This window comes from Oncorhynchus keta, chromosome 19 (assembly GCF_023373465.1).
Source record: "Oncorhynchus keta strain PuntledgeMale-10-30-2019 chromosome 19, Oket_V2, whole genome shotgun sequence".
In the NCBI taxonomy this organism is placed as follows: domain Eukaryota; kingdom Metazoa; phylum Chordata; class Actinopteri; order Salmoniformes; family Salmonidae; genus Oncorhynchus; species Oncorhynchus keta.
This window is the reverse complement of record NC_068439.1, coordinates 25,958,111-25,977,440: the sequence shown is the minus strand read 5'-3', so window position 1 is coordinate 25,977,440 and position 19,330 is coordinate 25,958,111. Positions and strand designations below refer to the sequence as shown.

At 42.8% G+C, this 19,330-nt stretch overlaps 1 protein-coding gene and 1 long non-coding RNA gene across 10 annotated transcripts; one reads left to right on the top strand and one right to left on the bottom strand.

The window, feature by feature from the left end:
• Positions 1-3,482: 3,482 nt before the first annotated feature.
• On the bottom strand, positions 3,483-18,031 carry LOC118398011 (serine/threonine-protein phosphatase 1 regulatory subunit 10-like). Of its 8 annotated transcripts, XM_052470100.1 has the most exons (18): positions 16,500-18,031; positions 15,961-16,028; positions 13,607-13,658; positions 13,349-13,457; positions 13,078-13,164; positions 12,736-12,923; positions 12,418-12,501; positions 12,163-12,303; positions 11,797-11,905; positions 11,378-11,502; positions 9,789-9,910; positions 9,304-9,643; positions 8,720-8,966; positions 8,537-8,612; positions 8,077-8,313; positions 7,723-7,852; positions 5,926-6,297; positions 3,483-5,685 (listed from the first exon to the last, which is right to left on the bottom strand). In XM_052470100.1, the coding sequence occupies exons 3-18, from the start codon at positions 13,647-13,649 to the stop codon at positions 5,522-5,524; spliced, it is 2,574 nt and encodes an 857-aa protein (XP_052326060.1). In that variant the 5' UTR covers positions 13,650-13,658; positions 15,961-16,028; positions 16,500-18,031; the 3' UTR covers positions 3,483-5,521. The 8 variants fall into 8 exon arrangements, with proteins under 8 accessions (XP_052326060.1, XP_052326059.1, XP_052326063.1 ...); XM_052470099.1 differs by having other exon boundaries at positions 13,607-16,028; XM_052470103.1 differs by lacking the exon at positions 13,607-13,658 and having other exon boundaries at positions 16,500-18,030.
• LOC127909324 (uncharacterized) lies at positions 9,919-11,367 on the top strand. Of its 2 annotated transcripts, XR_008070780.1 has the most exons (5): positions 9,919-10,489; positions 10,548-10,663; positions 10,896-10,953; positions 11,012-11,098; positions 11,215-11,367. It is a non-coding gene; the product is annotated as an uncharacterized LOC127909324 (long non-coding RNA). The 2 variants fall into 2 exon arrangements; XR_008070781.1 differs by lacking the exon at positions 10,548-10,663.
• Positions 18,032-19,330: the final 1,299 nt, after the last annotated feature.

The window sequence follows — 19,330 nt, the reverse complement described above, 5'->3', positions numbered from 1 at the left end:
ACGCTTGAGATTGTTTAAAGATCCCCTGAAACTTTTGTATGTTCCTTTCTTGGGGTCTTCTGATTATATGAAACCTTCTTCATTGATATTCGAAAATAAACAAGTTTAAATAATGGCAGTTATTTTCAAAGAAACTGAGTCAATAATTCATTCATATAATGAAACATCTGTTAGATAAGAACTTGAAACAAAACTGTTAATGGATTTATAAAGCCCTTTTTACATCAGCAAATGTCACCACAAAGTGCTCATACAGAATCCCATCTTAAAACCCCAAACAGCAAGCAATGTAGATGTAGAAGCATGGTGGTTAGGAAAAACTCCCTAGAACCTAGGAAGAAACCTAGAGAGGAATCAGGCTCTGAGGGGTGGCCAGTCCTCTTCTGGCTGTGCTTGGTGGAGATTATAACAGAACATGGTCATTAAGGCCAGATCATTCTTCAAGATGTTCAAACGTTCATAGATGACCAGCAGGGTCAAATAATAATCACAGTGGTTGTAGAGGGTACAACAGGCCAGCACCTCAGGAGTAATTGTCAGTTGGCTTTTCATAGCCAAGCATTAAGAGGTTGAGACAGCAGGTGCAGTAGAGAGATAGAGAGAGACAGAGTCATCAGGCAGGCGGTCTCAGGACAGGCAAGGGTCAAAACCAGGGGTGCGAGAAAGAGAGAGACTGGGAAAAGCAGGAGCTGAGACACAAAACCACTGGTTGACTTGACAAACAAGATGAACTGGCAACAAACAAAGAGAACACAGTTATAAATACACAGCGGATAATGGAGAAGATGGGCGACACCTGGAGGGTGGTGGAGACAATCACAAATACAGGTGAAACAGACGAGGGTGCGACACAGCAGATCTCTTTTTTTCTTGAGACCTAGAACTAGCATCTCTGTTTTGTGCGTGTTTGAAAGCAAACAGTTTGCCACCATCCACTTCCTTATGTCTGAAACACAGGCTTCCAGAGTAGGCAATGTTGGGGATTCACCATGTTTCATCGAAATGTACAGCTGTGTGTTGTTCGCATAGCATTGAATGTCGACATTAAGTTTCTGAATGACTTCACCAAGAGGTAGAATATACAGTGAAAACAATAGTGGTCCTAACCTTGAGGAACACCGAAAAGTACAATTTATTTGTCAGAGGACAAACCATCCACAGAGACGAACTGATATCTTTCTGACAGATAAGATCTAAACCATGCAAGAACTTGTCTGTGTAAACCAATTAGGGTTTACAATCTCTCCAAAATAATGTGGTGATTGATGGTGTCAAAGGCGGCACTAAGGTCTAGGAGCACGACGAAAGATGCAGAGCCTTGGTCTGATGTCATTAAAAAGTAATTACCACCTTCACGAGTGCAGTCTCAGTACTATGATGGAGTCTAAAACCAGACTAGAGCGGTTCGTATGCATTATTTGTCTTCAGGAAGGCAGTGAGTTGCTGCGCAACAGCTTTTAACATTTTTATTGAGAGGAATGGGAGATACACTTTCTGGGTCAAGGTTTGGCTTTTTCAGGAGAGGCTTTATTACTGCCACTTTTAATGAGTTTGGTACACATCTGGAGTATAGGGAACCATTTATTATGTTCGACATAGGACGGCCAAACACAGGAAGTAGCTCTTTCATTAGTTTAGTTGGAATAGGGTCTAGCAGGCATCTGGAAGGTTTAGAGGCCATGACTATTTTCGTGAATGTTTTGAGAGATACATGACTAAAAAACATGAGTGTCCATTGATTTTAGGTCCTGGCAGTTTTGTGCAGACTCAGGATAACTGAGTTTTGGAGAAATACGCAGATTCAAAGAGGAGTCTGTAATTTGCTTTGTAATGATCAGGATCTTTTCGTCAAAGAAGTTCATGACTTCATCACTGCTGAAGGGGAATGCTGCTTTTTAGTCAGCTTTGCGACAGTATCAAAAATACATTTTGGATAGTTTTTATTCTCCTCAATCAGGTTAGGAAAGTAGACTGATAGAGCAGCAGTGAGGGCTCTTCGATATTGCAAGGTACTATCTTTCCAAGCTAGTCGGAAGACTTCCAGTTTGGTGGAGCACCATTTCCATTCCAATGTTCTGGAAGCTTCCTTCAGGGCTCGGGTAGGGAGCTAGGTAGGGAGATCATTTCTTGTGACAAATGTTTTTGGTTTTTAGAGGTGCGACTACATCTTGGGTATTACGCAAGGTTCAATTTAGATCCTCAGGTGGTTAACAGATTTCTGTACTCCCAACGTCCTTGGGTAGGTGGAGGGAGTCTGGAAGGGCATCTAGGAAACTTTGAGTTGTCTGAGAATTTACAACGCGGCTTTTGATAATCCTTGGTTGGGGTCTGAGCAGATTACTTGTGATTGCAAACATAATAAAATGGTGTTCCAATAGTCCAGGATTGTGAGGAAAAACATTTAGATCCACAGTTTTTATTCCAGGGGATAGAACCAGATCCTGGGTATGACTGTGGCAATGCATAGGTCTGGAGACACGTTGGACAAAACCCACTGAGTCAATGATAGCTCAGAAAGACTTTTGGAGTGGGTCTGTGAACTTCTCCATGTGGATAGTCACCAAAAATGATAATATTATCTGCCATGACTACAAGGTCCGGTAGAAATTCAGGGAACGTCGTATACAGCCCAGGAGGCCTGTAAACAGTAGCTATAAAGTGCTTCGGTAGGCTGCATAGACTTCATGACTAGAAACTCAAAAGAGTAAAACATATATATTTGTAGTTTTTATTTACATTTAAATTTAAAGCAAAACATTTTTAGAATCTCTTCTGCGGGATGCGGATATGGTCACTGGAGGAGAGGCCTCATTTAATTTAGTAAATTCATTAGGCTTTAGCCTTGTTTCAGTCAGGCCAATCACATCAAGGTTATGATCAGTGATTAGTCAATTGACTATGACTGCCTTGGAAGAGGGATCTAACATGAAATAGTCCTATTTTGAGTTGAGGCATTATCACAGTATCTTTAAAAAATTATTTTCAGTGAGATCGCTAAAGCAAACACTATCGTGTTTATATTTTTCACGACCTAGATCGAGGCACAGACACTGTCTCAATGGGGGAAACTAAGCTGACTACACTGACTGTGCTAGCAGCAGACAGCCTGCCGCCTGGCCTGCACACTTTCTACTTTCTGTACTCTCTGGTGGCACAGACGCGGTTTCATCCTTTCCAAACCATTGCGTCTGAAATTGGGCTTGCAACTCGGTTTACCCTCACCCATAAGGCGATAGTTCTCCTGCATATTGAGAGTACAGCGACTGTAATTAATGGCATTGCGTTAATGTCACTACTTAGCTGTTTCTGTAGAAACACACCCAGAAACTGTCCGTGTGAGAAAGTTGAATAAAAAACAGAGCGAGAACAAAACCAAGCCAGTGATAGATTTGTTAATAGCAGATTCTTGATTAAATGGTTAAAAGTTTGGCACGTAGCCAAGTAGCAACAAACAGTACAGCAGCAGAGACAATGCGGATACATTCATTTTAGGACATTTATTAATACATGTACAAAATAAATGGATACAAGAATTTAACAAAAACTTGGACCTAATTGGAGAGATCCAACTCATCAGTATCATATCAAAATAAAAATGCAATAAATCCAACCAAAAACAAAATATGACATAATTATAGTCCCACAAGAGACATGAAGGCCACGGTTTTCACAGAAAACACTTTGAATTAGTTGACCCAGAGAATGATTCCTTAGTTTTACCCCGTCGGACATAACACTGACCGAACACTGAAGCCCATACAAGCTAATACAGGCCTGTGTGTGAAGAAGCACTTCTATAAAAGGGGACTGACTGTGTGTCTGCCACAGGGCATCCAACCATCGTTTTTGTCACATGGAAGATATATATACTCCTGGTGGTACAGGTTATACAGTTGTTGAAATATAAAAATCACAGAGGCTTCCATTAGACCAGAACTTCATTCACTATAATGTACTCTTCTAGGTAAAAGGCTCAGTCAAATCAAGCTATGCTTTTTCCTGTTGTTCCCCTCTCCTGTGATAGGCTGACCACTAGTACTCACTATCAGACAATGCAACACGTTTGTTCGTTCAGTGTGTAGGCATTCATCTATGGGTGTTTCAGTTAAACGTTTTCTTAATACTGTTTCGTTCATTTGATCTTGAGGGGAACTGTTTGAGGCAGGCCTTTCTAGAGCAGGAGCTAGATAGTAGAACAAGCAGCGTGGTGGGTCCTGTCCTGTCAGTCAGGCTGCCTGGTGGAAACAACTTGGATTTGGCCCTCATCTTTCCTCTTAAAGTGCTTCCTAACTGATAACTCTCTTGCCTATGGGGAAGTTGGCAAAAAACAAACAATGTTACAATTATTTGGTCGACTTCACATTCATCGTCTTGTTTTCTGTTGAAATCCTACGGTAGAAAAAGTGGCATGTCTTTCTTGCATGCCAATTGGCCGTAAATATGTTTTAAAATGGTGAACTGACCATTGTAATTTGGCCACGTCTTTCTGACTACAGTTTGAAAACTCAGGGGACCACAGCGCTACATTGTCATTCAGGAGGGAGGGTGGGGCTTAGACTCATTCTGGAGCTGACGGTTAGCTAAAGATCCTGTCTGTCAGGGGAACATGGTCCAATAGGCACAGCCAGGGCAGGAGTGACGCTACACAACTACAGAACAGAATGATGTTAGAGTAATTTGGCTTCAAGAAGTCCCACTCAATACTGGGGAGATCCTGGAGATGTTTCTATTGATTTGCCATCTTCATTGCTGACCTCTTAGCTCAGTGCTGATTGAAGTAGCAGACAAAGATGTAGAGACAAGTGCATTAGACAAGGCTGGCTGATAGGCTATATGGGAAAGTGACAGACCGCAACCATAAGTCATAGTGGTCATAGTGTCTGGTTACTGTACATCTTCATCAACCTGAAGCAACTGTGTTAAAAATGATCACAATAAAACATTTAAACAAACATACTAAATGATCATCTCACAGCTATAGCAGTACCTATACTTTTACAAAGCCAGGGCATGAGCGTCTGTGTATTCTGGTGTACAAGCAATGTCCTCTGTCCCTGATCAAGGGAGTTTGAGCGAGCAGGGCAAACAAAAAAGGACGTATGAAGTCGATAATTTCTTGGGGGATATATTGGGTTGGTGTGGGGAGAGAGGAAGAGGAAGTAGTAGATAAATGTCTGATTCTGCCCTCTATATTCAGTATCTTCCTCTGCTACTGGTGAGCCTTCATATCAAAGTCCCAGTCACACAGTAGGAGAACAGTAGTGGAACTGCTTCTTCAACAGACCTGCAGAAAAATCACATTGAGATTACCAGACCAGAGCAGCTGTTAAGGCTGCAGGACACAGCCTTGTCTGTCTCTCACATTGATGGTCACATTTGACTCTCTTTCTAGCCTGGTGGGCTGTCTATCTCTCTGTTCCAGTGGTGAAACTAAACCAGCAGCTCATGAATTCGGAGTTCTGCCACCTAGTGGTAGTATCAGGGTATTGTCATGTCTTTGTGTTCGAGGTGTGTTGGTGGTCTAGTGCCCGTGTTGGGGTCCGTGGTCATTGTACTGGTTGTGGGCGGGGTGGTTGGGGGGCAGGGGAGGACCGTTGACGCCAGGGTGGTAGAAAGCACAGTTGCTCTCGTAACGGCAGTTTCCTTTCATCATGAAGTGGCGACACACTGGCCTCTTGGACATGTCTGAGAGGAGAGAGAAAAGAACAGAGTTAGTATACAACTAACCAGGCAAACCAAACGTCTGTACTGACTGTATCAAGGCTAGAAGATGGCAAACGGAAATCAACTTCGTCTTTACTTTTATTGCACGATAGTGGGGCAGAGTCCTACATGGGCAACACAGGGTGGGGTTTCAGACTGGCCCTATATGTCTAAAAGAAACAACATTTTTAGAAGGAACATTCCCTTTCTAAGTCAACTCACCTCCCATGTTGTGTCCTCCTCTAGGCCCTCCTCGTCCTCTCCCTCTGAAGCCCACCTGTTCCCCTCCTCTCCCTCGGCCCCCTCGGTGGAAGTGGCCCCCTCCGCCCCGGTGTGGGCCCCCCCTCATCGAGTCGTCCCCCCAGTAGTTGCTGTTGTCTCCTCCATGGACCTGGGGTGGCGGGGGGCCCATCATGCGGGGGTTGGCATTGAAGCCAGGGGGTCCATGGTTGTGTGGGGGCGGAGGATGGTTATAATGGGGGCCTCCGGGGCCCAGGGGCTTGCCTGCAGGAGGGTACCCCACTCCGTTCATGGGCATGCCCATGTTGGGCATGTTGTTCATGCCTGGACCGTGGCCCAACAGGCCCTGGCTCACTGTGGAGGAAAGACATACTTTAAACAACCATTCTAGTATGCATATCATGATATACAGTTAAGAGTAGGAGGAAATGTAAGAATATTTGGTTTGTGTTAGAACTAGAGAGAGGAAGGTATGTATTTATTATGGATCCCTATTAGCTGTTGTCATGGCAGCAGCTACTATTCCTGGGGTCCAGGACAATTAAGGCAGTTATACATTACAGTAGATTCACAACGTATTAAGTGTGTACCCTCAGGCATATCTACAACACAAAATCAATGTGTACGTGTGTATAGTCCGTTTGTTATTGTGTGTGTGTATGCATGTGTCTGTGCCTGTGTTTGTGTTGCTTCACAGTCCCTGCTGTTCCAAAAGGTGTATTTTTTTTATCTGCTTTTTACATCTCATTTTACTGCTGGCGTGAGTTACTTGACGTGGAAAAGAGTTTCATGTAGTCATGACTATGTAGTACTGTGCGCCTCCCGTAGTCTGTTCTGGACTGTGACGAGACCTGTTGTGGGATGTTTTGTGGGGTATGCATGGGTGTCTGAGCTGTGTGCCAGTAGTTTAGACAGACAGCTCGGTGCATTCAACCTGTCAATACATCTCATAAATAAAAGTAGTGATGAAGTCAATCTCTCCTCCATTTTGAGCCACGAGAGATTTACATGCATATGATTAATGTTAGCTCTCTGTGTACATCCAAGGGCCAGCCGCACTTCCTTGTTCTGAGCCAATTGCAAGTCTCTATTTGTGGCACCTGACCACACGACTGAACAGTAGTCCAGGTGCGACAAAACTAGGGCCTGCAGGACCTGCCTTGTTGATAGTGTTGTTAAGGCAGAGCAGCGCTTTATTATAGACAGACTTCTCCCCATCCTAGCTACTGTTGTATCAATATATTTTGACCATGGCAGTTTACAATCTAGTGTTACACCAAGCAGTTGTCTCCTCAACTTGCTCAATTACCACATTATTCATGACAAGATTTAGTTGAGGTTTAGTAAATGATTTGTCCCAAATACAATGCTTTTAGTTTTAAATATTTAAACTTATTCCTTGCCACACATTCTAAAACTAACTGCAGCTCGTTGTTGCAGTCATTTCAGTCCCTGTAGTAGCTGAGGTGTATAGTGTTGAGTCATCCGCACAGACACACTGCCTTTACTCAAATGTCGTTCGTAAAGATTGAAAAAAGGGACCTAGACAGCTGCCCTGGGGAATTCCTGACTGTACCTGGATTTTGTTGGAGAGGCTTCCATTAAAGAACACCCTCTGTGTTCTGTTAGACAGGTAACGCTTTATCCACAATATAGCAGGGGGTGTAAAGCCATAACACATACCTTTTTCCAGCAACAGACTATGATCAATAGTGTGTTGTGTAGGGGGTCTGTGTGTGCTTATGTGTGTGTGTGTGTGTTGTAAAGGTTTGTGTGTACCTCCGGGCGGGGGTCCGGTGGGGGGGCCCTGGTTCTGGGTCTGCTGTAGAGAGCCCAGCAGCTGTTTGATCTTCTCAGAGAAGTCTGGCTGCTTGATCAGGTCCTCAGTAGACTGGCCACCACTAGCTCCCTACAGGGGAGGGAGGGAGGGGTTAAGCCAAATCATGACAGACTATAAATAAACATCACAGATACACTGGTTACAGGGCTTTTCCGGGGGTTCCAGAAGGTCTGTTTTAAAACAGTTACGGTAAACACATTAATACTTGAAATCCTCCAATCATAAAGTTTCTCAATGAGATTACATAATGGCAGGGTTACAAAAACAGGATTAGTTCATGCTATATCACTTACCATGATGGAGGTGAGTAACTCCTGTACGTTGACGGAGGGGTTAGCGGGGGCACCAGGCGTGCCCTGGGCAATGTTGCCTAGGTTACTCAAAAGGTTGTTGGCCCCCAGGTTGCCCATGAGGTTGGCGAGGACGGGGGGCAGCTTGGAGCCCTCCACCCCCCCAGGGCCCACGCCAGAGCCAGGCTGGGACGACGTGTCCATGGGCTCCATGTAGCTGTCATCCACCATGGTCGAGTCCTGGAGAAGAGAGGGAGTTAGTTCACTGGACACAGAGGATGTTTGGAGCATTGAGCGTTGTCTTTATGTATTACAGGACTTCAGCACTTTTTTCAGATTCAAAACCGATAACACTTGTAATGTTTCCTATTTTATGTTCAAAACGTTTGGTTGTTCATTCATTTTAGTTGAACACATCTTTCAAACGGCACCAAAGTGATTGACAGAAAAGGGTATATCCCACCTCGTCCAGGGGTATGAGGCGTGGAGGCATGGGTTCGTAGGCCTCAGGCTCTGGTTCATGGGGGCTGTCAGGAACACTGAGGAGAAGAAACAGAAGGTGAGTTTCCGCAATAGAATGTGAGGCATTTTGAGCACCTGGTAACCCACTAGGCTATAGAGATCCAAGGTGTGTGTGAATCCGTACCTCTCCTTGGTGAGGAAGATCTCCTGCAGGATGCCCGTCTCGCGGTCCCTCTGTGTGAGTCTCTCTGTGCTATTGGCACCAGCGTTGACCAGGGGGCCGGTGAGGGCCAGGGGCCTCGGGGGGCTCCAGGGGACGCGCTCCTCCATGGAGTCGTGGGACAGGCGCCTCGCCATCTCAAACGTGTGGCGGTCCATCATCATCTCGCGCTTCGCCGCCTCGCCAAAGTCTTTGACCTTGTTGACGTTGACTGGAGAGGGGGATAGAAGGAACAGGAGGAAGGAGAGAGGTGCAGAATGACAAGGTTAGCCATGGCACACAACAGGGATGTGATCACGACAAGATAGAAAAGCAGAAAAAGCTGGATTTTGACAAGGGAATAGGTATTTAGGTATTTTTCGAAGATAAATGACAGGAAAGCAGGGGGGGTTCACATCCCTGCCAAAAGACTACATTTAACAGAAAAGTCAAATGTAAAGTGTTGAGCATGTCTTTATTGGGCTGTTGGCTATCTAGTTTGACTATACAACCACAGTTTAACGTGCAATTACACACAACACTGACCGAAAAAATTGAATTGAAGTTACCGTTAGTTTTTGTTCTCTCACCTCTCTCGGTCTCGTCCAGGTCGAAGTAGAAGTACTGTGTGAGCTGCTCCTCCTCGGCCCAGCGCACGCTCTTCTTCTTCTTGCCCTTCTTGGTCAGCTGACCCTCCTCTTCGCCGCGGGGTTCAGCCAGGGCGCTGGGCTTCTCGCTGCCCGTGTCCATGGCCTCTGGGTCGTCGGCGGGCACGGGCGTGCCGGGTTGCTCCAGGTCTACTGGGACCTCGTGGGGAGGGGTGGCGGAGACCACCTGGGTCTCTGGGGAAGAGGGCTTGGTGCCACCCTGAGGTGAAGGATAGTGAGGTTTACCCTCGAATGGACACGGCTGAGAGGAGGAGGGATGTAAAGAGAGAGAGATGGGTGAATACTCAATTCCATTTGCACGGCCTTCCCAAAGATTCAGGTGTAGAGTCAGAATAGCAGAGAGAGTAGTCTGTGCTGTCTGTCTGGTCAGGAAGCTGTGTGTTTACCTTGTTTGATGTGGGAGAGACAGCTTTGGGGTCTCTCCCTTCCCTTCCTTTCTTCTTCTTGATCTTGATGAGAGAAACAGGGGCGGAGTTTAGGGCATCCAGGAAGCCTGTACCCTCAAGGGCTGCAGAGAGAGGAGGGTACCTTAGTCATGTCACTAACAGTCAAAATACTGCAGGTTTTGTTGAGGGGGAGATGGGTTTCAAAGTGTGTACTACACACATCACGCTATTTTCTCAGGGGTAGGGTGCAAAACAACATGTCATGTGAAAGAAACAAATGTTTGTTTATGCTCTGAAACAGTTTGTATGCTCTCTTAGTTTACTGCAATGTTTCAGTCTTGAAGACCTTCCAGTAGTGGAACATTTACAGCAGTGTGTGGGTATCTACCAGGGTTGAGGAGGTCAATTCAATTTCAATCCAGTCAACTCAGGAAGTAAACAAATTCCAAAAAGTTCTCATAGACAAGTACTTAGGATACTTAGAATTTCACGCAACTCCCTGAAATGAAAAGGAATTGACCTCAACCCTGATATATTCTCCATGTTGAGGGGTTAGGTCTAATCTTCTCCATGTTGAGGGGTTAGGTCTAATCTTCTCCATGTTGAGGGGTTAGGTCTAATCTTCTCCATGTTGAGGGGTTAGGTCTAATCTTCTCCATGTTGAGGGGTTAGGTCTAATCTTCTCCATGTTGAGGGGTTAGGTCTAATATTCTCCATGTTGAGGGGTTAGGTCTAATCTTCTCCATGTTGAGGGGTTAGGTCTAATCTTCTCCATGTTGAGGGGTTAGGTCTAATCTTCTCCATGTTGAGGGGTTAGGTCTAATCTTCTCCATGTTGAGGGGTTAGGTCTAATCTTCTCCATGTTGAGGGGTTAGGTCTAATCTTCTCTATGTTGAGAGGTTAGGTCTAATATTCTCCATGTTGAGGGGTTAGGTCTAATATTCTCTATGTTGAGAGGTTAGGTCTAATATTCTCCATGTTGAGGGGTTAGGTCTAATCTTCTCTATGTTGAGGGGTTAGGTCTAATCTTATCCATGTTGAGGGGTTAGGTCTAATATTCTCCATGTTGAGGGGTTAGGTCTAATCTTCTCTATGTTGAGGGGTTAGGTCTAATCTTCTCCATGTTGAGGGGTTAGGTCTAATCTTCTCCATGTTGAGGGGTTAGGTCTAATCTTCTCCATGTTGAGAGGTTAGGTCTAATCTTCTCCATGTTGAGAGGTTAGGTCTAATCTTCTCCATGTTGAGGGGTTAGGTCTAATCTTCTCCATGTTGAGGGGTTAGGTCTAATCTTCTCCATGTTGAGGGGTTAGGTCTAATCTTCTCTATGTTGAGAGGTTAGGTCTAATATTCTCCATGTTGAGAGGTTAGGTCTAATATTCTCCATGTTGAGGGGTTAGGTCTAATCTTCTCTATGTTGAGGGGTTAGGTCTAATCTTCTCCATGTTGAGGGGTTAGGTCTAATCTTCTCCATGTTGAGGGGTTAGGTCTAATCTTCTCCATGTTGAGGGGTTAGGTCTAATCTTCTCCATGTTGAGGGGTTAGGTCTAATCTACTACTGTACATGCAGTAAAGGGGTCCCAAGTACATACCGATTTCTGTTGAGGTCTTACGTTGCGCCGGGATGATCTTCACCTTGATCTCCTTGGTGTGGTTAGGAGTGGTGTTGAGGGGTTTATACTTCTTCTCCACAGGGGGAGGGTCCAGAGGACCAAAACTGGTAGAGAGAAAGACAAGAGAAACATGTTAAATTTGACTCCATAGGACCAAAACTGGTAGAGAGAGATACATGGGAGAGGTTCAGTGAGTAATAGTTCCAATATATTCATTACAAATGGCAAATACATTTGCCAAAGACAGGTTTGGTCAATACTCTCATTAACCACCTAGGGGGAAGCACTGAGCAGTGTTTTATGTTTTGGTTAGGCATTTTTTTATCCTGTTATTGCCTGGTAAAACGCAGAAGGACGATGAATATACACAATATGAACAAAGCTGTTATTACTGTTACCTGGGTCTCTTGAGGACTTGGGATGGTTTGATGTTGTACTTGTCTCCCAGCTGGAGGGCCACGGGGGGCTTCTTGACTGGGACAGGGGAGGGAGCATCCATCTCCAGGCCTGGACAACAACAAACAGGACAGGGTCAGATCAGGATATTATATAGTCCAACATCCAGTACTTTTGCAACAGCAGGAGCTTCATCCGTACAGCCAGAAACACAATGACTTCTTCATTTGCATATTACTGTTGCCTGTCTTTTATCGAAGGACAACCTTATACACAGAATCAAAGTTTGTAAATTAAACTTTGTGATAAACGGAGGACAGGGTGTGCGTATAGTTTGACAAGATGGCGGTGAAGGGAGCGTAGTCTACCTATGGAGCGGATCTTAGCATGGCTGGGAGCGTGAGCTTTGGGCTTCTCCCTCTTCCTCTCCTCCTCCGCTGCCTTCCCTCCATCAGCTGCCTTCACCTCTCGGACTGGCACTTTCCCCTCCTCCTTCTTCCGTTTCTTATCTGAGAGAGAAAGAGGGTGTTATGTAAACTGAGATTACAGGGGAGCGGAGAGTTAACGAGAGGAAGAAAGTGTAAATGAGGGAACGAGGGATAGGAGAGGAGAGTAGTCGTTACCTGCAGGAGAGGTGGCGGAGACACTCTGGGAACGGATGGTAGCCATCCAGCCATCCACCAGCCCAGCAGACAGCTTCCTCAGCTCTGAGAGACAGAGACAATAATATTAGTTGCAAATCAACCTCAGACAAGATCATTAAAAAAATGTACATCTAATGCACAGATACCACCACTAGGAACTGTATCATTAACTTTTGGTTTGTGAAAAAGTGAGTTACAAATAAAATGGTAAACTATTTCCTCAGAGGTCTATTTAGTCAGCTCAGTGTATTGAAGAGGGTGGCACGCAAGATAAATGAAAGTTGTTTAAAAACCTACCCTCAGTCTCTCCAGTCTTGCTGAGCTGCTTGACCAGCTTGGCAGTGTTGTTCTGTTTCAGGTGGTCTACAGTGAGGGGCAGTTTCTGCAGCGTTAGCAGGATGAGCTGTAACAGGGGGGTGTTGTTGCTAGATTTGGAGTAGGTCAGCCACGCGTTCAGCAGCTTGTAGCCTCCCACTCGGATAAACCTGGATGAAGGGATGGAAAAGTCAATCAAATAATCCGGCCTAGACCCCCAACCCCCCAAAGAACAAGCAGTAGCACAGTGGCAGAAAACTCCCTAGTGAAGTTACTAAACAAGTTTCTCAACAATAGATGACATAAAATGGGAGTAGATCTTACCGGTTGAGAATGTCATGGGACTTGGTCTGCAGTAGGATATTCAGGTACATACACCTGCTCACCATTTTGTGAGAGCCCTTCATGAGACTGTGGAGAAAAGACCAAGAAAACCCATGGTCAGAACAAGAATGCTACCATTACGGTCTACACTGGCAACTCAAAATAATGTAAAAATAATTAATGAAAAACACTAAACTGTAAAAGCTGGAAAAATGTTATACAAGTTCGAAAGCACATCATAAAAGTAAAAAAATGGCAGTATGTTAATTACCTGAAAACTTTGGGGACACCCTCCAGGCTGCGGAGCTCTCCATCTTTCCCCAGCAGGTTCTCTACTCCCTTCAGGACCTCCCTGGGGTCCACCGGGCCCACCGCCATCTCTGCTCAGAGAGGAAGAGACAAACATACTTTACAGGATATCATCAAATCGTATAACTTTGGCGCTTACTAAACAGTTGTTATATTATTTTTCAATGTGCTGCTAAAGTGATGTTTGCACTGAACTGCATCCAGGCATGTCAGATTTTACTTTGTTTTGGGAGGGATCCTTGGAACTGACACCATCCGTTCATCTCTAAATCCTGCAAAAAGTAACGGCTTACAGACAATTCAACCTTGGTACTAAACCATAAGCCATCTCCAAACTTCACTCTACCACACGACCGACCAAGGCTGAAATCCATACTGCAGTTTGTACTGTTTCCTTCTAGCTACAAAGCCGAGAGCAACATCACAGTGGGCTGAGGTCTACGTCAAAATACCCACATTGCTAGATCTTCAGCTACACTGAAATCTGTGAAAACAAGGAAAAGGGGGGCAGTGACAGTCCCAACTAACCCCCCAGCCAAGGTGCTGCCTTCGCATTCCAAATGATGTACTAGTGAACACCACGACTCACTGATGTGTTTGTTGCCTCATTCTTTTAAAAAATGTGCATTTAATTCTCTCCGGAGGGATGGATTGGTCTGTTCTGTGGGGTTATTCCCATAGCTGAGGGAGAAGAGGTAATGACTGACAGGGCCTACTGTCCATTCTCCCAGCAGCTCCGGGAGGATTCCCCTAAGACAGCAGGGTAGAGGCTAATACAAAGACTGCTTATAGGCCATGCTGCTAGTTCATTTTCTATGTCAGTAATTCAATAGAACAGAGAGAGAGAAAATATGCAAGGAGTCAGTTCAACACCACACATTATGGGAAAATGACAGGTTGGGCTGTAGTTTAGAATAGGTTCATGTGGACTTCCCCCAAGGCCGGTGCAATACATTCAAGTAGCTATGCTTTATTCAGATTATTAAAACATTACAAAAGAGGTTTCAACAAAACCTTCCACTCATGATTGCCTTCATAATATGTACAACATAAACAAGTTCATGGTAAGTGCAAATTAAAAACAGATGAGTGATTAGGCTTGGATATGAGGAAACAACCAGTAAACCTACAAGCTACAGTGGAGGGGAAATGAGTCATTGGGCTGAGGAGCAGCCTTGTCAACCTGCCATTTGTACTGTTTTAGTCTCAGAGAAATTACCTATTGAATGTCAATGGTGACGAGAGCTGTAGAAGCTAGAATATGTTACTGATTATGTTCTCGTAACAGAAGATGCTAGTCTACATTGTGTGGGTGGGTGGAAAATACCATGAGTAGCTTCTCCCTTTACTAATAAGACACATATTGGAAGCTAACCACTGAAGCACACACACACACAAGGAAGGCCCTCAAACTGAAAGTCTACAGGTATTGTTTCAGCCTTGCGGTGCACTAAACTGGTGGTTGGAATGACTGACCAGCTCCTTCACTGATAGAGAAGGGTGCAGTCACTTTACCAGTAGTCTCAGGTAGCACGGGAACTCCAAGGAATAGTTGGTTGAACAGAGCGCAGAAGAAGCCTATTCTAAGAAATGCATAGCACTATTAATTTCAGTTATCTAAGGAACATATTTAAATTTTGTGTGTGTTTGTAACTATAAATAATTACTTTGAAAGTAATATTGAAGTTATTTGAATTGATATTGTAAGTATTGGTTTTGTAAGTGGTTGACCTCACACATACATCCCTTAAAGTGTACAGGACTATGTTAATTGCCTATGATTAACATTAAAATAAAGGGAATGTTTCATCTGAAGCATAACCAATGACAACCCCCTTGGTTCAATGGTCTCCCCCCATGGAGCAGTGGATGAATGTTTTAGCATTTACTGCCACCTATAGCTTAGTACAAGGAATTACAAATTGTATCAAATGTACAAGCACTACACCTCCATGCAAATGTAGACAAAAGAAATCCACACATTTCAAAGTACTAATTAATGAATACATGTATCAAAGCAAATGTATACAAATATATTTAAAAATGTCAAATTCACCAAAAGAAAGTAATTTAATTTGGCTATGAATATATTTGAAATGTATACTTAAGCTGAGCAGGAGATTGGCTCAAGTACAGGTGGGTGGTTAAAACAAGAATAGTTAACGGAAAATACCGACGTCATATTACTGTGCCATATAAAAAGAGAACACTAGTAGATCGACCTCAGTTGAGGATCCAGTGACTATAGATGGATCCTTTACGTATAAAAAAAGTCAAATCTCCACTAACCTATTTAACCAATACAGTAAAATAGAAATATAATTTTTACTTAGCCTTGCTCAAACCCAAACTATGCGTAAATCATAACACTAACAGCAGGGACGGGACTTCTGCATGCATTCTCCTCATTGTTTAGTGCATAACTGAACCCTTATCATGTTAATATTTTAAGTCATTATAATATGGTTATGACTATTCATTATATACTTTGAATTACTGTATCCAGGTATTGCTTGGATAATATCCAAGTATTTCATTTTGAAATGCCATGTGAGGAAATCAGTTTGGTCTTACCCGATTAACTGTAGTAGACGTTTTATATAGTCTCAGAACTCCACAACACGGGAAATAACACACAACCCCTGAAAATGTCACAACTGTTACACACGCAGTCAATAGAATGAAGTTATTGATAAGACAGCCTAGTAAAGAATAATTCAATGGGGGAGAAGTCAAGTAAATTAATATTCATACACACACACACAATTGCTTTGCTGTATTTACTCAAATATATAGCAATGCAGTTGAAAAGGGGATATCACATGTTATCATTTAGCTACAACGTAACAAATACTTGTCACTTGCTCAAACCCCTTCCAATAAATAGCAAGAAATTTTTGTTGACATAATATTAGTTTTAACCCTGGTTGACAATCATTATTATATAAAATAAACACTTTTGTCCTATGGGGTCAATGTTACTGCTGTTTGTAGCCTATGCCAAGTAGATATTCCTAAAATAAATTACTTGTCACAAATAGAAAATAATGGAGGGAAAGCCTGTAGATAATCAAATTACTGAAACTGTATATATATATGCCTTACAAACGCACCACGTTAGCAGCTGGGAGCCCTTTATGACAAATGGCATGTCATTGCAATGCACGCCCTGCCCTACCATACCACCAGAATAAAGATCCCGTTCAATGACCGAGTTCAGGCTAGGAAACTAACCCGTTATACACCGACAATCCATCTAGGCCCTGCCCTCTTTTGTTAACTGCTTCGTGACTGCAACAGCCTCGAGAACATAAAGAACAATGTATGCCAGCTAACCCGGCCACAACACAGCTAGCAGCATACGATACATTTGCACGGCCGGAGAATCATTTACAATTGACAAAAAACGAGAAGGTATCCTCTATAGCTGTAACGGCTACACATGCGATAAGGACACTGCGAGAAGAAAGTCGTTCCGCTATTCTGGGAAGCCAAACACATGACTGTCGCTCCATATAAACACAGTAGCCATTATGGCTGCATGTTCTGCAAGGACAAACGACAACAAGCCCGCCATTTTGATGTAATTCCGACACCATCGTTCTGCCTTTTGTAATATTTCGAATGGACGTTTCCCTCCCTTGCGCATTTCAATAAGGCAATCTTTATCCTTAGATTGCCGTATACATATCGAACACCTGGGGAATGTATGTCCTGCTCTAACTAGATCGACGATACTACGTTAAGTGTCGCAAACTACCAAAAGTCCGTAATCTTCAATCTAAGCAATCTTTATGTATAGATTGCGGTAGGTGTAAATTCCAAGGATCTCTCCCCCTATTTAGATTTAAAAATCAACATCCAAATTCATAGGCAAAAAAATATTTCCTACGGCAATCTTTATGAGTAGATTGCTTATGATTAACTTAAAACATGTGTTAGTTGATTTGTATCAGTCTCACACACAAAGAACCGGAGCGTTTCCACTCTGCACTTTCCTGTGTGAGCTCATAAACTAAATCATTAGCCTTCGCTGCATTTGAACTACAAAAAAATAGCTAACCACGTACGGAGAACAACTAGCACACTTCACATTTAATCTACGACTAAACAATTAATAATTTCGTGAATTTAGGTTCAGATTGCTTTGAAAATAAACACTTACTATAAATACTTCAGCGTCTCGAGTAGCTATATTTACTACTGTATATTGTGCTTTACAGCAACAGATCTCTTGTTACATCAGTTTTATATCGTTAACCGTCATGTTTTTATAACGTTAACAATCTATGGCTGGAACAAACTGGTTTATGGGCGGGGTTGTGGCAGCTAAAAACTAGCTTTTCCCTCTGGAACAAACTGGAGGCAAAAATAGTAATCAAATGTCCATTACTTGAAGAAAAAAAGTTTTTTTTTTGAATAAATGTTCAAAGTCCTCGACGGCCACTCTTCCTTCAAAATACCTGAAGGGGAAAAAAAGAGCAAACAAAACGAAAAATACATTTAAGATAAATTCACTTGTTTTCTTCGTGTGTTCATACACACCTTAATCTTAAAATAGCTTTGTTATGATGGATTAAAATAAATAATTGCGCAGTCGTTTTTGTTCCAAAACTAGCAGTATTTCTTTCGACGTTACTCACCTCAGAACAAATCCAGGAATGAACTGGAAGGGGAGGGGCTTGGAATTTATACCCTGTGACGTTTTTGACGTCATACGCGTTTTCGCGCATGCACTTTATGGGTTTTTCATGGTAACAAAATGGAGTTTTGGTGACGAGCTGTTGTAGAACGACCTTCATCAGTGTTTTCTGTATGTGCCTTCAAGGATAGAAAGATGGCGCTGCACGTTTTCTACATTCTCTTTTCAATTTACCTCACATCCCAAGTCTATTGTTGCTTATCTAAACAAATTGTAATGAGTACCAGTGCTAAATCACAAAATATGGTGCTTGTATTGAGTTATAATATCACATTTGGGTATAAATTCGATTGTAATATTTTTACAAAATGGCTGCGATGCACTCGAGCATGCTGCCTGCCACACCCTCGGACACTATCAACACCTTGCCGTTTACTTTAAAATGATTAAATTAATAATTAACTCAAATTCATAAGATAAATTAATTGGAGTCCAAATGGAAAGTCTTTGACCACGCACAAAAATAAATGTGCTTACTTGCCATTTCACCTGTAACCTTTCAACCCTTAGTTGTTAAAGGCAAAATGGCAGCGTCCATACCAAGTATTGTAAGGATTTTATGCCGTGTGTCCGCTTTACTTCACAGAATATTCTGCAGAATCTGGTATTTGACAATTATTGTCTATAGTACATCAGATAAGCAAAAGCTTGGACGTCTGCTGCATACACATATCACGAAACAGTGACCGAGCTAAAGTAACGCGTTACCGTCGGCTGTTAAACACTAGCCAGCTACAGCTAGCTAAGTTAGAGTTAGCTAGCTAGCAACATACCTAAATACATACCAGTACCTTACTTCATACATTGTGCATATTTTATCTTCACTGTACATCATCCAATGCAACCCCAGTAATATGTTTCACATAGAACCATAGTCTATGAAAATGTATCAGCATCATTGTCTTGTGTACAGTACACTGTATTTGCAAATTTCACACTTGACTGGCAGAGTTAAATTAAGGTTAGGTAAAAAAAAAAAATAACTGACAGTACAGTTACAGTATCTACAGAAAGTATTCATACCCGTTGACTTGTTCCACATTTTATGTTACAGCCATATTCTAAATGGATTAAAAACTATTTAAAAATGTTCTACACATCTACACACAATAAATACACCATAGTGACAAAGCAAAAACAATTAAACAAAATACAAAATCTGCAAATGTATTAAAAAGAAATAACTGATACCTTAATTACATAAGTATTCAGACCCTTTGCTATGCGACTTGAAATTGAGCA

Bases quoted from the DNA above. Each gene is read 5' to 3' on its own strand.
- LOC118398011 (XM_052470098.1), bottom strand. From the start codon at position 13,760: ATGGATTTCAGCCTTGGTCGGTCGTGTGGTAGAGTGAAGTTTGGAGAT. The intron at 12,924-13,077 runs GTAAGATCTACT...CCCTTCATCCAG, and splicing joins TCCCATGACATTCTCAACCG to GTTTATCCGAGTGGGAGGCT. The intron at 5,686-5,925 runs GTGAGTTGACTT...CTCTCCTCTCAG, and splicing joins AGGAGGACACAACATGGGAG to ACATGTCCAAGAGGCCAGTG.